Below are 15,106 nucleotides of genomic sequence, written 5' to 3' on the forward strand. Positions count from 1 at the left end.
CGCATCTGACTGTACCCAGTGCTTGTACAAATAAATAAATAAATCTTAAAAAAAAAAAAAAAAAGGACTCAGAATGTACCCTGTGGATATATTTCAATATGTGCCAAAGACATATATATAAAGATGTTCAACACAACACAGTATTATCTGTAATACCAGAAACAACCTAAATGTCTAATAGAGGCTTAGTAATAAAGGACAGAACATCCAATCAACAGAATAACACAAAGTTATTAAAATACAAACTGTTTTAAAAATACAAAGTGAGTTCCATCTATATATAATATAACAATCTTAAGGACAAATTTTAAATGAAATAAGTTGAAAATAATTTATGTACTATGTTAGCATTTATTGAAAAGAAGTATAAATGCTTGCATACACACAGAATATGTAGAATACATACAATTAGTAACAGTGGTCACTTCTGGATAAAGGAACTGGGAATTGAAAGGGGGAGGGTACTTTTCATGGCACACACTTTTGTACTTTTAATATAATAATCTATTGAAATAACTTTCTAGGCCCAAGGTAGAATCACTCCTACCTGGGGGTGCCACATCAGAAAACAAAACTTAAATAACTTGAAAAATTCAAATAACTTTCCTGTCCCTATAGATGCTCTACTTGACCAGAAACAAAGAATATCCATTCATTCAACTCCCAATGCCAAGCCAAATTTGGGCCTTTTCTCCCAAAACAAAGTTGCCTATGTGAACCAGTGAATCAGATACTTTCCATTTTTCTCCTCTTAGTTCTTTACACTTTATCCAGTAAAAGCTTCCTGCTTTCCACCCCATTTTGTAGCTCTCCAAATAATGACTCTTCACTTTACAAAGTGCTAAAATTTGAATCACCTAAATTGTCTTCTTTAATCATTTTTTAACCAATATATGTTTTCACAAGTAAATTAATCTTCCAAGGCAATTTTTAGAAAGCACTGGGTAAAGCCATTCTTTGCGTTCTCAATCCTTAATAAATGTTCCCTTGTGACTCTTCAGAAATTCTCTCTTCATTCCATAGGATAGCCCCCTACCCTTTGTGCATTCCTTTTCACTGATTATAAACCTCTTCTAATTATAGTTAGACTATCCAGATAGACTGGATTAATCTACATCCTTAGACTCTAATGAAATGAATTTATATCTCAGAAACTCCAGACTGACATATCCTAGTTGAAACTCCACAATATGCCATAATCTACTGAGATTATCTCTGACTTACACGAATTCTTTATACATACTTTATCTTCAAATACTGGCAAACAGCTGAACAAAGTACACTAATTCACTGAGGGAATAAATATCCTACTCACATCTACAAACTCCCATGATCACTGATGAAAACAAGGTTCTTTTAACTACCTCTTCTTCTAAGAAAGAGATCAAGGACTTTGCCAATTTAATCAAGGCCTTCTTGAAAGCATTCAAACCCGTAACCAACCTCTTTTATAGCATAGTCTCCCTGACAGGCACATATGGGGTTTCTGGGACAACAGAACTCTTGACCACTGTACCTAAGGTTAAAAGATAAAATGAGACAGCAGTAAGTTCATAGGACAGATTAATGTCCTCTGTACCCATAGCATCAGCTGCCCTATATTAACTGGCTGGGTATAAAAGCAAATATTTGAAGTTGTAAAATCCAGAATGGGAAGGATTCCCTGCACATAATCATGAATAACATCTTATAAAGCATCTGGTTTACAAGTAAATATTATACAATATTGCCACCAGACAAGTAGGTGAATGTACACCAAATGGGAATGCTCAAGCAATTCAATTAAAGTAGGGAACAGCAAAATAATATCTTTAAAATCATCCTTTGTACTTCAGACAATGTAACAGACATATGCTCAACAAATATTTGCTGAGCATCATATATGAGGCCCTACTAGATGTGCAAAACACCTACAATTGTAAAGGAATAACTTGTAGATGAGCATAACTGGAGATTAATGAAGGAGAAAAGATTCAGGCCAAGTCCACAATTCTAAGTGACCAACAGTTCTTTGTCCAGCGAAATATACTTTTTTTTTTTTTAAATATTCTCTGCCTCTATTTTGTGGTACAGAACATAGTACTGCAATGCAACTTGATTTTCTGATTAGGGTTCAGAGTGGTACCATGTAGTAGCTCCTAGATTTCCAAGTTTCAGGGACCAATAGAATGACCAAAAATAGAGCTATTATTTTTTTTTCTAAGAACATTAAAAACAAATTCACTGCCTTCATGTCATGTATTATTATTTTTAACAATAAAGAATGTCACTAAGTATTTAAGAACTGAATAGATTTAACTGCAAGAAGAATTTGGTATGTTTTCCCTAATGTTTTGATCACCAGTGAAAAATTCATGAGACCCATATCTGAACAAAGGCATAATGAAAAGAACATAGATTTTAGAGTCAGAGAGCCTTGATTTCAATTTTTATTACTGAGCCATTTAGTTTCCTCAAGGATATTATCTCAGATTTATAGAAGCATGATTAAGCCTGATTATATACATGCATGTGTGTATGTATATATGCATACACAGATATATGCACACACATACATATATGTAAAACATATTGCATATTAATATTAATTATGGACCCTAGAAAGTACTCAACAAATACATGCCACTTTCATTGGTTAAAATAAATTTTCCGACTTTTAATTATATAACAGAATAACTGGTACTAAACTGGCTGTACACTAGATGAATACATGAGGCAGCTACCTCCAGCACTAAACAACAGGGAGCTCAAGATTGCAACAACTAAGACAAAGAAAATTTGTAAGGCGAGCCCCACAATGACCCTGTATTTCAGCAAGGTAGTGTCTAAACAAAGCAAGGCAGGTCTCACTGAACTAACTTGAAAGGAGATGAGATGAGTGTTTGGGAGAGGTAAGACAGCTAGAAGGCACAAATCAAGGCACTGAAGAGGTGGAATGTGTGCAAGATGGCAAGGGATTGAGAAGGGCAGAAGTATATGTATTTGGAGGGTGCCAATGAGTGAGCGTCTGACTGAGTGTTGGGCTGCATATCCACAGGGGCACAAGTTTCCTGGAGGGTGGCTGCCTTGGAACTGAGAATGCCACAGAGATACCTGAAGCACAGAAGCAATAGGAAAGGACTCAGAAATTCTAGTCAGGTCAGACATCAGCTGAGATATCAGAATGGCCAGGGCCTGGATTAAGGACTCTGCATCTTAAAGTAAGACTTTAGATCTGCCCTAACAAGAGGTGGGAGGAAAGCCATCATAACCAAATGGGGTATGGAGTAAGGAGGGCACCTCTGCAAAGTTGGGTGGTAGAGGCAGCATTAACAAAAGAATAGTTGGTTGCACACCAGGTAATGACCAAATAAATATTTTGAGAATTGTGCGATCAGGTTCCCATCAGAGAATGGAGAACAAATACACAAAGGGTAAAATGAAGAAAGTATGCTGTGGTATTGGATTGGAACTCAAGAGCTTTGTAAATCGATGGTTTCATTATCTACTCCAGCATACATCTAAGACAGATATAGAATGTAAATCCACTGAGAGGGAGTTGGATTGATGACATACCAATTCCAACAAGCACACCTAGTATTGAATTTCAAAACACTAACCTCTACTAAAAACAAACCAGGTTCCTTGGGGAAATGTTTGATTTTAGGACTAAACCAAGGGAAAATCCAAGTCTGCCTCAAATATCTTGTGTCAGAAAGAAAATGGAGGTGCTCAAAGAATCATGAAGACACGATGAATGAATAAGACAGCTTGAAGGCCTCTGCTGGCCAATCTAGAACAACTGTACACATGAAGAGTCCATGAACACATGTGAATAAAAATTAATGAAAAAATTGCATGTCTGATAAGAAAAAAGATATGTAATAGTCTCAAAGTACTTCCCCACAAAATAGTTGATAGCAGAAGGAAAAACTAACTCTATAGTGAAGAAGTCTTGCAGACATATCCACCCCCTTAATCAAGTGATCAAAGTTAACACCAAGCAAATCAAATCACTTACAACTTAAAGGGTACAAAGAGAACAAGTGATTTCTGTGATATTCCTGTGAAAGATGCAACTTGACAGACAAACCCACATTGATAGACATTTACAGAATAACTGGTCTGTAATCTCCAGAAGTGTCAAAATCATAATAAAGGAGAAAATGTTCCAGACTGTAGGTTAAAGGACAGGACGTACAGGGGCCTCCCTGATGGTGCAAGGGGTTAAGCACAGCACTGTGAAGCTATCCATAGCCTCTGCAACACGAATTCGATAATTCAATTTGATAATTCAATTCGATAATTCAATAGAATGTCAATAATTCTAACCCACATGGCACAGCAGACCTCTCCTGTCTCACCCACTGCTCCCCTCAGCAGTGTATTTCAGTCAATCTACCTGTTCTGCTCCCCACTCTGTTGTTTCTCTGGCCTGTACCCTAGTTCTTGTATGCACAAATAAATAAATCTTAAAAAAAAAGATATGACATACAAATGGAACTAGCTTTTGCTACAAAAGACATAACAGGAATAATCACATCTCAGTTTACTTGTCTGTAAATTATGAGATTAAACCTGATCTATTGCTCCAAATATCATCAATAAAGGACTCAAAGAAGCTTTTGTAAAGACAGACAAAAAACTAGATCTAATAGTTTTCAACATATAAATAGGCTTCTACTGGTATTCTAACCAGGATGATAAAGACTACCATAGACACGCATGTCTTTACCAAAATTAAATTTATTAAATTTGTCTTATTTAAGGAAAAGAGTTAATCCCTTTATTAATAGTACACCCACACAATGTACATTGTCTAGCTATATCAGCTGGTATAGACAGATGCCAAGATTTTGCTAAACAGAAAAAGGAAAACCTGACCCAGTATCTGTAACATATTCTACACGTTTGCATATTTGTAAGTTTATGACAGCCATTTAATATAGGCCTGAACATACACAGAAAATTTTGGAAAAGATACATTAAAAATGTAAACAAAGATTAGTTGTGAGAAATAGTAATAGTCAACAAGGAGATAGGACAGTTCATCTTCTACCCTTGTATACTCAATTCCATTGTATGTTCAATGTTAAAAAAAAAAAAAAAGGGAAAGCCCTCCTAGCAGTATTAAGTAAATTTAGCACACAGACCATGGTTTCTCACTACCATTTCCAAATAAAAGGCAACTCCTTGCAGAATGACTGATTCTATTTGCAGATCAAGTCCAAAATGCTAGAAAGTAAAGAAGCTCTTGAAAATTAAAGGAGACTGGTGAAAGTGACAAAGCAACACTGGCCAAATTTGGGATAAAATCAAAAGGAATCACTATCACTGAAAAAAGAAAAAAAACCCACACCCCCCCCCAAAAAAAATCACTACCTAGAAAAGCAAGGAAGTTATTACAAGAGTCAAGGTAGCAGTCAATTATCAGCAAGCACACAGTGGGTTTCTAGAAAGTTGGTGTTCTATTTTTTGACCTGGAAAATAATTACATGAATATTTGTTTTATAAATATTTGTTAATTTATATATTTACTTGTAGATTTTTAAAATATATATACATATATTTCGCATTTCATAATTTTAAACAGAAATTTAAGGTTTCAGGGGGAAAATGTCAAGAAGTAAAAAGTCTTTTAGAAAGAAAATTACATTTTACCTGCAAGAATATGTAGGCTCTCCTACTTTGAAAACACGACCACATAGATGAGAAGGTTTGTTGGCTTGTTCAAGTTTTGGAAATCCAAATGCAGGATCTTCACCACAAAGGTACCATTCCATTGGTCCCAACAAAACATGCTGGGCCAGCATGTCTTCTTTCTGTGGAGAAGGGTTGGGGCCCCTGCAGTAGATTTTGGGTACATAGTGGGCTAAATGCTGGTACACTTCTCTAGTGAGGTCAGTTGCTTGCAGCCATTTCTTTAAAAAAAAGAAAAAAAGGAAAAATAATTTTAGACAATGTCAATAATCTGCTAATTTGAATAAGTCCCCCTAGTTTCTTTTAGGTAAAACAATAATGACAAGTCTTATAAGATATTTTGTTGATAACCTTCATCACTATAGGTCTTCTTTTCAAAAAGGGTAAAATTCATTAAGAACTTTATTTGACAAAAAAAGAAAATCATTACAATTTAAAAGTATTTTAGAATTCTACTTAAGTCAATGAGCCACCCTCCTCAAAATGATTCTGGAAGCAACCTTCTGTAGCCAGAACAGAAGGTTGACCACAAGAAGTTATTATAAAAGATATGGACCCTTGAGTTCATCTGAATTTCCCTTCCAGTAATTTCCTCAAATGAAACAGATTTGGATTCTCTTGTCCAGTTGTCTATTGGAAGAAAATGCAGTGAACATCAACAGCCAAGGCACTAGTCATATTTCTCACTGATTGATAAATGAGAGACTGTCTCTAATGAATATGTCAGTTGACAAGAGACTTCTATCAATTATGTCCTTCTTTTCCTGACCAACCTCTCTAAAAGCTCCTTCACTTTTGTTTACCTGATAAAAAACAAACTCTCAAAAGCCATTTTTCTTGGTTTCCAAACCTTTAAATCCAACTACCTGGTGATAATTACACTTAGACATCTAATACATTCTGTGACATTTGATTTATAAAAAGATATATTTGGTCTTCCTATTCCTGGTACAGAGCTCCTTCTTGACATTTCTTAAGTGATAAGAAAAAGGTTAAAGGAATATCTTTTGTTATTCCTAACAAGTCCTTCCAAACACACCAGACTTTATGTTAATGAGGTCACTTTAGGAAACAGCTAGGATTGGGGAGTCGAGTAACCAAGATAACCAAGTGACTGGAGGGTTGGATCTTCTAGCCTCCACCCCCAAATTCCAGGAGGGAGAGGAGGTAGAAGTTGAGTCAACAACCAACTGCCAACAGTTTAGTCAATCATGTTTGTGTAACAGAGTTTCCATAAATATCCCCAAATGTCATAGTTCAGAGAGCTTCTGGGTTGGTGAATACACAGAGGTGGGGGCACACACAGGGACAATATAGAAGCTCCTGTAGTCCTTTCCTCACACCTCTCACTTCCCGTACCATTTTATAATAAACCAGTGATCTAGTAAATAAACTGATTCCTTGAGGTGTGAGACATTCTAGCAACTTATTGAACCCAAAGAGGTCGTCACAGGAACCCCTGATCTCCAGGTGTCAGACAGAGGTTGTGGATAACGTGAGGATCCACTGATTGTGACTGGATCCTCACAGAGAGGAGGCAGTCCTGTGGGACTGTGCTCTTAACCTATGGATTTGGTGTTAACTCCAGGTGGAAAGCGTCAAAACTTTATAGGACACCCAACTGGTGCATGTAGAGAATTAAGAGGAACTGCCTGGTGTGGGAAACCTGCAAACATAGATGAAGGCTAGAAGTATAAGTGTGAATGTAAACAGAGTTTTTACTTTCAGACATCAACTCACTATGTCCAAATTTAAACATATAATCCACCCCTCACCCCCAAAAAAACCCCACTGACATTTTCCTCAGTTTCTCTATTTTAGACACTGGAATCTATGCAGGACTCCAAACCAGAAAACCCTGAAAAATCTTCCTTCCTCACCCCAATATCCAATCACCACATCCTGTCTATTAGGCTTCCTAAATATCTTTTGAATCTATGCAATTCTTTCTCTTCATCTCCATAGGCACCAACTACCTCCATTACCCTTGTCCAACTCCAACTCCCCATCTTTCACCAGGATTAATATAACAATGTCATAACTGGTGAACCCCACTAGTCTTGCCCCCCTGTAGTCCATTTTCCAGTCTCACTACCAGAGTGATTCTTGCAAAAGGCCAATCTCATGTCATTCCATTTATTCTTACATTGAGGGCCTCCCTGGTGGCGCAGTGGTTGAGCGCTGCGTTGCGAAGCTGCCCGCAGCCTCTGCAGTGCCGGTTCTATCCCCGGCTGCTCCCCAGCCACCGGAGGAGGGTCCCACATGGCGCGCGGACCTCTCCTGCCGCCCGCTGCTCCTCTCAGCAGTGTACTTTGGTCCTTCTGCCTGCTCTGCTCCCCGCTCTGGCTCTGGTGAATTCTCTCACCCTCCCGTGCTTCTGACTGTACCCAGTGCTTGTATAAATAAATAAATAAATCTTAAAAAAAAAAAAAAAAGATTTTTTTTTTTTAAAAATTCTTACATTGAGGACCAAGTCAAGTGCCATGGTAACGTCTACAAGGCCCTTTGCCTAGCATTATATTCTCCAGTCTCCTACTGACCAGTACTGCTCCTCTCTCTGCTTTACAAGGCAGTTTACTATTCACTCCTCCGATGTCAGTTTAAGTTTCACTTTCTCTAAGATGCCTTCTCAGCTCATTCCTTACCTTCTCTCCTCACTTCTCCAGGTCTAAAACAGAACCTGGTCTCAGTGGGTAGTTAGTAAAATCTGTTAACTGAATGATTATAAATAAGCTTATACCACTTACTGCCACATAATATTGATACTGCAGAAAGATATTCCATGTGGCTTTAATGAAAGCAGAGATAAAGAAGATCCAGAGCGGCAGTCTCTAAAAACCAAACCAAATCAACCCTAGATAAGGCATTCTTCAAACCGCCTCCTTTCTTTTCCAGTACCTAAGTCTTCGTCCCTACCTCCCCTGCCAATTCTATTCGTTTTATTTATCTTCTATATTGTTTCATGTAGTTACAACTCATTTTGATTTTTAAAATAAGTAAAGTTTGAACTCAGAAAACATGAATAAAAGAAGACTCATTTGTTCAAAAAGGTAGTTAAAGTTAACTCATAAGTGCAATGTTTGCCTATGGATCAAAACCTGAGTCCCAAACCACATCCTCGATGAAAAAAGAGCTGATGTATAAATGATGTCTAACACCATAATACAACAATGTATGGTTTTACTAATTACTTGTACAATCTTCAACACATTTCCTTCTTTCTAAAAATACAGATTTTTAAATATTCATGATGTGGTAACTTTCTAGTCAATTTCCATAGTTCAGCAATTACAGAAAAGAGGAGTAAAAAAATGTAGCTAACGGGAAAGGCAAAAAGTCATCAACCACCAAGCAACTGACTTAGAATCTAGTTCTTTGAGGTAAAAAACACTTTTTTGGCCATATCCAAGGGTAACTGTCCAATTTTTCACCCACTGTCAGCAAAACCCTATTTCAAAATATGTAAGTAGTCAAATTATCTTCAGCTACATATTCTTTATGGATGAAAAGTTAAACATTAGCACTCAAAGAATTAACATTCATGACCCTGAGGCTATGCTTCAGGAAATTTTAATTTACAACACATTTAAAGGTTTTGTTTTTAAAAAGCAATTTTTGGTTTATTATTTTCTATGTTCCCACTTCTAAAAGTTCACTTCTGCAGAATTTTAATCCAGAGAGAATAAAAGGTGAGGCTTTCTAAAAGAAATTATGTTGTCTTGTGGCTCCAACAACACTGACACATCATATCTAGTTAGATTTCTTTCATTTAATTTTTACATTTTTTAAATTGAAGCATAATTGACAATTATCATATACTGATTTAGGGTGTATATTAATAGGTTTCTTTAAAAAGGCAGAAATAGCTTCTGATTAAGAAAATATAATCAGTCACCTTATAAAAATTTATTTTTAGTAAAGCTAGCATTTCGTTGCAAGTATTGTTTATTATATTACAAATTATTAACAAGGCATAAAAATCTGGTTCATAAAGGAAAAGCAAGCATATGCTCCAAATTCAAAACTATCTAACAGATTTCAGATCTATTACAGCACTTTTATGTCACTAAACCGAAACACTTAAGAAACAAAGTACCTTTACATGAGAATTTTATAATAGTGATATTGAATGACCTGCAGGCAACAGTATAGATTTTTTTTTTAAAGCTGTGATGAGAAAGTAAACAGGTGGAAAATTTCTGGCTGTCTTTCAAAATAATGGCTCACCTATTTCTCAAAAGAACAAAATCCACAGCTTTCCATAATAGCTTTCACAAACAAACTGTAACTGTTTATTTAATATGAAAAATTATTAAGATTTCTAATTTGGTTGCATGCTAATATGTCATTATTTCAGACACTTGTGGCTGTCACATCAACATGCAGTAGAGAGTAATAAACACTTTCTTATTAAAAGTTACTGATAAGGGGAAGTAAAGACTGTCAACTCATTCCACCAAAGTAAACATGTTATGAGACTGTTTTCTAGGAGCATCAATTTTTTTTGAATGCTAAGTTTAAGCACTGGTATAAAGAGCAAATACAATAAACACAAAAATGAAGAAACCCTTAGAAGTTAGCCTTTTTATTACAGTATCTGATGATTATCCTATATCCAATTAAAGCTGTATCCTTTAACCACATCTGATTTTGCTGTCAAGCAGAGATAACTTAACACATAAGTTAATTACAAAACAATAATTGCTAGTGCTGAAATAGTTTTCAGGACTATATTGAGCAAAGTTTTAAACAAGTCATACATAGTAAGAGTTCTAGAAATGAAGTAAAACCATTCACGAATCAAAATAACAAAAAAAAACTCACTAAGACAAAAAAGCTAATTTAAAAATAGGCAAAAGATCTGAACTGACGCTTCAGAAAAAGAAATACATAGTCAATAAGCTCATAAAAAGGGAAAAACAAGTCAAAACTACATTGAGATACCACTTCACATCCAACAGAGTAGCTATAATCAAAAAGTCAGGTAAGTACCGGCAAGGATGTGGAGAGAGCCACTGGAACCCTCTCATACTCTGCTCTTCCTGATATAAAACAAAGCAGTCAAGTGGAAGACAGCCTAGCAGTTGCTCAGATGCTACACCCATAATTGCCATAAGACCCAGCAATTCCACTTCCGGATATACATGCCCAAGAGAAATGAAAACATGTCCCCACAAAAATCGGTGCATGAATGTTCACAGAGCACAGCTCAAAATACCCCAGGAAGTCGAAACAACCCAAAGGCCCATGAATGATGAATGGATAAACTATGGTATTATCCATACAGTGAGTATCATTTGGCAATAAAAATGAAGCACGATGCATGCTGCAACATTGGTAAACCTTGAAAACATGATGCTAAGTGAAAGAAGCCAGTCACAAAAGGAACACAATTCCATTTATATGAAATTTTTAGGACAGGTAAATGTATGGAGATAAAAACATAAACTAGTAGTTGACTAAACTTCAGGAGATTAGGGAAAAACAAAGAATGACTGCTAAGAGGTATAGGATTTCTTTTTTGAGGTGATAAAAATATTCTAAAATTGACTGTGGTAATGGTTGGATAACTAATTCTGTGAATATACTAAAAATCACTGAATTGAATTGTATGAATTATAAGCTATATATAAATTATATATAAAATTTACTTCTTATATCATAATCATCCATTGGAGCATATCACACTCATATCAATGGACCATAAAATGTACAGACTCAACCAAGTACTGTGCAAGTCATACTCATGCAATCAATTCTACCAAGAAAAGGAAAGGACTGAGAAAAAATGGCTACTTTAATATCCTAAACTTACAATTATTGAAGAGTCAGCTTAAATGCTTTTATTTGTGAGGCATACTAGTTAGGATAGATGGGATCACAGAAAGTCCTTCCTCCTCCTAATAGAAATAAGAAAAGCAATGTGTAAATAAAAATGTGGGGAAGACGACACTGGTGTTTATTAAGTAATTTTAAATGAATGTGATCCCAACAGATTACCAGTAACAGAGGTCCAAAAACTACAATACAACTCTTTACCCTTGTTTACTCTCTCTGAAATCTACTTTCAGCCTGAGAAACTTTATTAACTCATTTTAATTTGTAGTAGCGAACAGTGATGGAAAAAATAGTTTAAGAATCTTTTTAACTAAATACAGATAATAAACACTTCACTCATCAAGGTTATATTAGCCAGATGTAGCTTGTATTTTACGATTAGTTTGCATCTTCCTTCAGGAATTTTGTTGGCCTTCACACTAAATAGTTTATTCATCTTATTGTTCAGAAAAACCACTTCTAAGTAAATAGAGCCAAAGTAAAATATACCTCAGACTGTGATTTCTACCAATCCACATTAAATCCAAATTGTTCTATTCTGACTGCATTTCCCTTAATTTCCCCACTGTTATTTGTTTGAGAATTTCACCACAGGAGAACCAGAGTTGGTCTTCAGCAACAAGCTGAAGAAGCTCTAATAACCTGATAGTCTGCACTTTTAGAATTGAGAAAAGTTTAAAGAGTAGGCTGTATCACTGGTCCAACAGTCACAGAACTCAGTGGGAATAAACCAAAGGCCATGAGCTTTTGACATCAACACAGACATTGGTAAAATGTCGTGGATAGGGGATAGCTGCCATTATCATTTTACTATTGTAATTGGTACACTTCTTTCATTTTCTTTTTCAAATATCTTTGATAAATGAAAGACACATGGGGGCTGAAAATCTTTGGGTTGTTGCAATATTAAGCAGAAAGTAAATGAAAACAGACCCGGCCTAAACAAGTAATTAAAAAAAAAAAACCCAAAAAAACAACAACCCACTGTCACCATTCAATAATGCATTTCTTTAAACCTTTCCATCTCCAGTCCTGCCATTTATTTCATTTATTTCCACCCTGACTTCAGTGTCTTCATCAACTCATCTCAAGTGACTCCTCACTTTACCAACAGTCCCATGGTGCCCCCCCCCCCGCAAATTTTGTTTACAGCATTGGATTATTGTGTCCAAAGGTCACTCCTTTCCCGGTGGCTTTTTAAACTGGAAGCCTTAGACGTGAGATTTTAAGTGGTTTTCGCCCACTCATAATCATTCTGAACAACTTTCTCTAAGGGCCATTCACCATCCTTCTTGGGCAAAGATGACATGGGGTCTATTAATCATTTTACAACTCTTCTACTTAGAGGAGCATATTCAGTACACTACCGTGTTTAAATGGTTTGAAGTTTGGGGCAGTAAGGTTCCCACTATGCAGTGACCAAATCTCACATTATTAACTTCAATTTGCTGATAATTGTTCTATTAAAGTTATATAACTTAACTCCTTATACAGAAGGAGGACAAATCCTTTCAACTATCCCCAACTCGTACAAAAATTATTTTTTCAGTCTCCCAGCCTCCACTACCACTTTCTCACACTCAGCAAACCTGTCGTGACACTTCTCCTTGACTGACCAATCCGGTGCAAAAAATGCACCTGAAGGGCTTTGGAAAGAGGAAGAATAGTGTTGTTTGCACCAAGGGAGAGTGCTGGTGCCTAAGGGAGTCCCAGAGACAAAGCAGGGACTTACTAAGGCAGCCCACTCCGGTGGAAGACTGCTCTGCTCATCTCAAGAAAAGGAAGCGGTAAGATCAAGTAGGGCGACTGCACCCCCAAAACCAGGAAGCGTTTTTCCCTCGCCTCTTACAATTAGTGTCAGAAAGAGCAAAGGCCCTTGTTTTGGGAACTTAGTGGGAATGTGGTCGAACGGAGGAATAATAAGCGCTGTGGATTCCTGAGCAAAAAGGGAATATAAAGGTGGCTGATGCACATCGCAGCTCGGGGGGGCTATTTCGGCATAAATACAGGGGCAGGTTCCGTGGCCTCCGAAGGCCATTACCCAGCAGGCGAGTGCAGAGAGCCCGGGGCGGCCGTCACCCCAAGTCAGGGTGGGCTGCTCCGGGATCCCCAGGAGCCGGGTCCTCCCCACGGCAGCAGCCAGCAAGGGCCGGACGTCCCGCCCGGGTCGCCCCACTCACCCCCGCCGTGTCTTCAGCCGAACATTCCCGCAAACTCCGGTCGATGGCCTGCACCTCGGGCTCCAGCTCCGACGCCATCTTCCCTCCGCGTCCTCCCCAGCGCTGACGCCGCTGCCGCCGCCCGAGGGCCGCGGCCTCGCCACAGTCCGGACAGCCGCGACCGCCGCCCGCGCCCCAGGCGGTAGGTGCGGGGCCGTCCCGCCGGCCGCGGGGCGAGGAGACGGCGAGCGGGTGAAATGCACCAGCCGAGAGAGACGGCGGCCTCCGGCGCTCCCGCCCGGGCTCGGCGCCCGCAAGTCAAGTCTCTGCCTCGTCCCAGCCTCGGGGAAGGACACAGAGGACCCCGGACCTGGCACCCTCGCTCGCCCTACGGCGTCCAGCACCGGGGAAGGGGCAACAGCACGAAAAAGGAGACCCGGGCACCCTGGGAACTGTAGTCGGCCTGCGCCCGGCAGGGGAGGCCGCGGAGTCCTGACGGGGCCCACCGGGGCGTTGTGGGAGTTGTAGTCCATTTGCTGGCGGCGGGCGGGAGCGGGCGGGAGTGGGCGGGGCTGGGCGGCGCAGCCAGCATCCTGGGAGGAGGGTGGTGGAGACGGCGCGCACCTGGGGAGCAGCGGCCGGGCAAGACACTGTGGGAACTGTAGTTCTATCTCCCTCCCACTGCCTTCCTCGTTTTTTTTTTTGCGTTCCTAGGTCCTAGGGCAGTGCCTGGCACGTTCTAGACGTTCAAGTACTTTGCATTCGGAAAGCGCTCAGTACTCGTTGAAAGAATGAGTAAGTGACGTTCTATTGCTATCGTTCTATGACTTTGGCATCCATCATCCTCTCGTTCTTTAGTAACCAAGGTGAACAATAGCTTGTTTGAATGCTGTTAAGAAAAAAATTTTCAAAAAAAAAAAATCCAATCAATTTGGTTATGACCATTTATTAGAATGTGTTAGAAATCTTGCTGCAAAGGAAAAGGAATCTACCAAACCAACTCAAAGACTAATTCTTTGAATAAATTGCAGGGACATTTCATGGAAATATCATTGTTATACTAGATTAGAAAATTATGCTTTTATTTACAATAGCTAAGCTATGGAAACAACCCAAGTGCCCAAAAATAGATGACTGGATCAAGAAGATGTGGTACACATACACAATGGAATATTACTCAGCAATCAAAAAAGAAAAACTCATGCCATTCGCAGCAACATGGATGGAGCTGGAAGGGCTCATGCTGAGTGAAATAATCCAGAAAGAAAAAGAAAATTACCCGATAGTCTCACTCATAGCAGGAATTTAGAAAACCTAAATAAGAGACCAGGAACAAGACTAATTGCAATAAAGTAAAAATCAAAATCAACAAGCAACTATAGACCAGAGACACACTACAGTGGGGGGAGGGGCGAGGGTGTGGAGGAGAA

The 15,106-nt window shown here is 38.5% G+C and overlaps 1 protein-coding gene across 4 annotated transcripts in view; it reads right to left on the reverse strand.

The window, feature by feature from the left end:
* The window catches only part of UBR2 (ubiquitin protein ligase E3 component n-recognin 2), a gene marked incomplete at both ends in the record, with an annotated part of 108,329 nt that extends 94,554 nt beyond the window's left edge, over nt 1-13,775 (reverse strand). For all 4 annotated transcript variants that reach the window (XM_084228348.1, XM_084228347.1, XM_084228350.1 and 1 more), the window contains 2 exons: nt 5,641-5,900; nt 13,698-13,775. In XM_084228348.1, coding sequence (XP_084084474.1) covers nt 5,641-5,900; nt 13,698-13,775 — 338 coding nt within the window. The remainder of the gene's footprint in view (nt 1-5,640; nt 5,901-13,697) is intronic.
* Nucleotides 13,776-15,106: the final 1,331 nt, after the last annotated feature.

This window comes from Talpa europaea (genome assembly GCF_964194135.1).
Source record: "Talpa europaea genome assembly, chromosome: 2".
Classification (NCBI taxonomy): domain Eukaryota; kingdom Metazoa; phylum Chordata; class Mammalia; order Eulipotyphla; family Talpidae; genus Talpa; species Talpa europaea.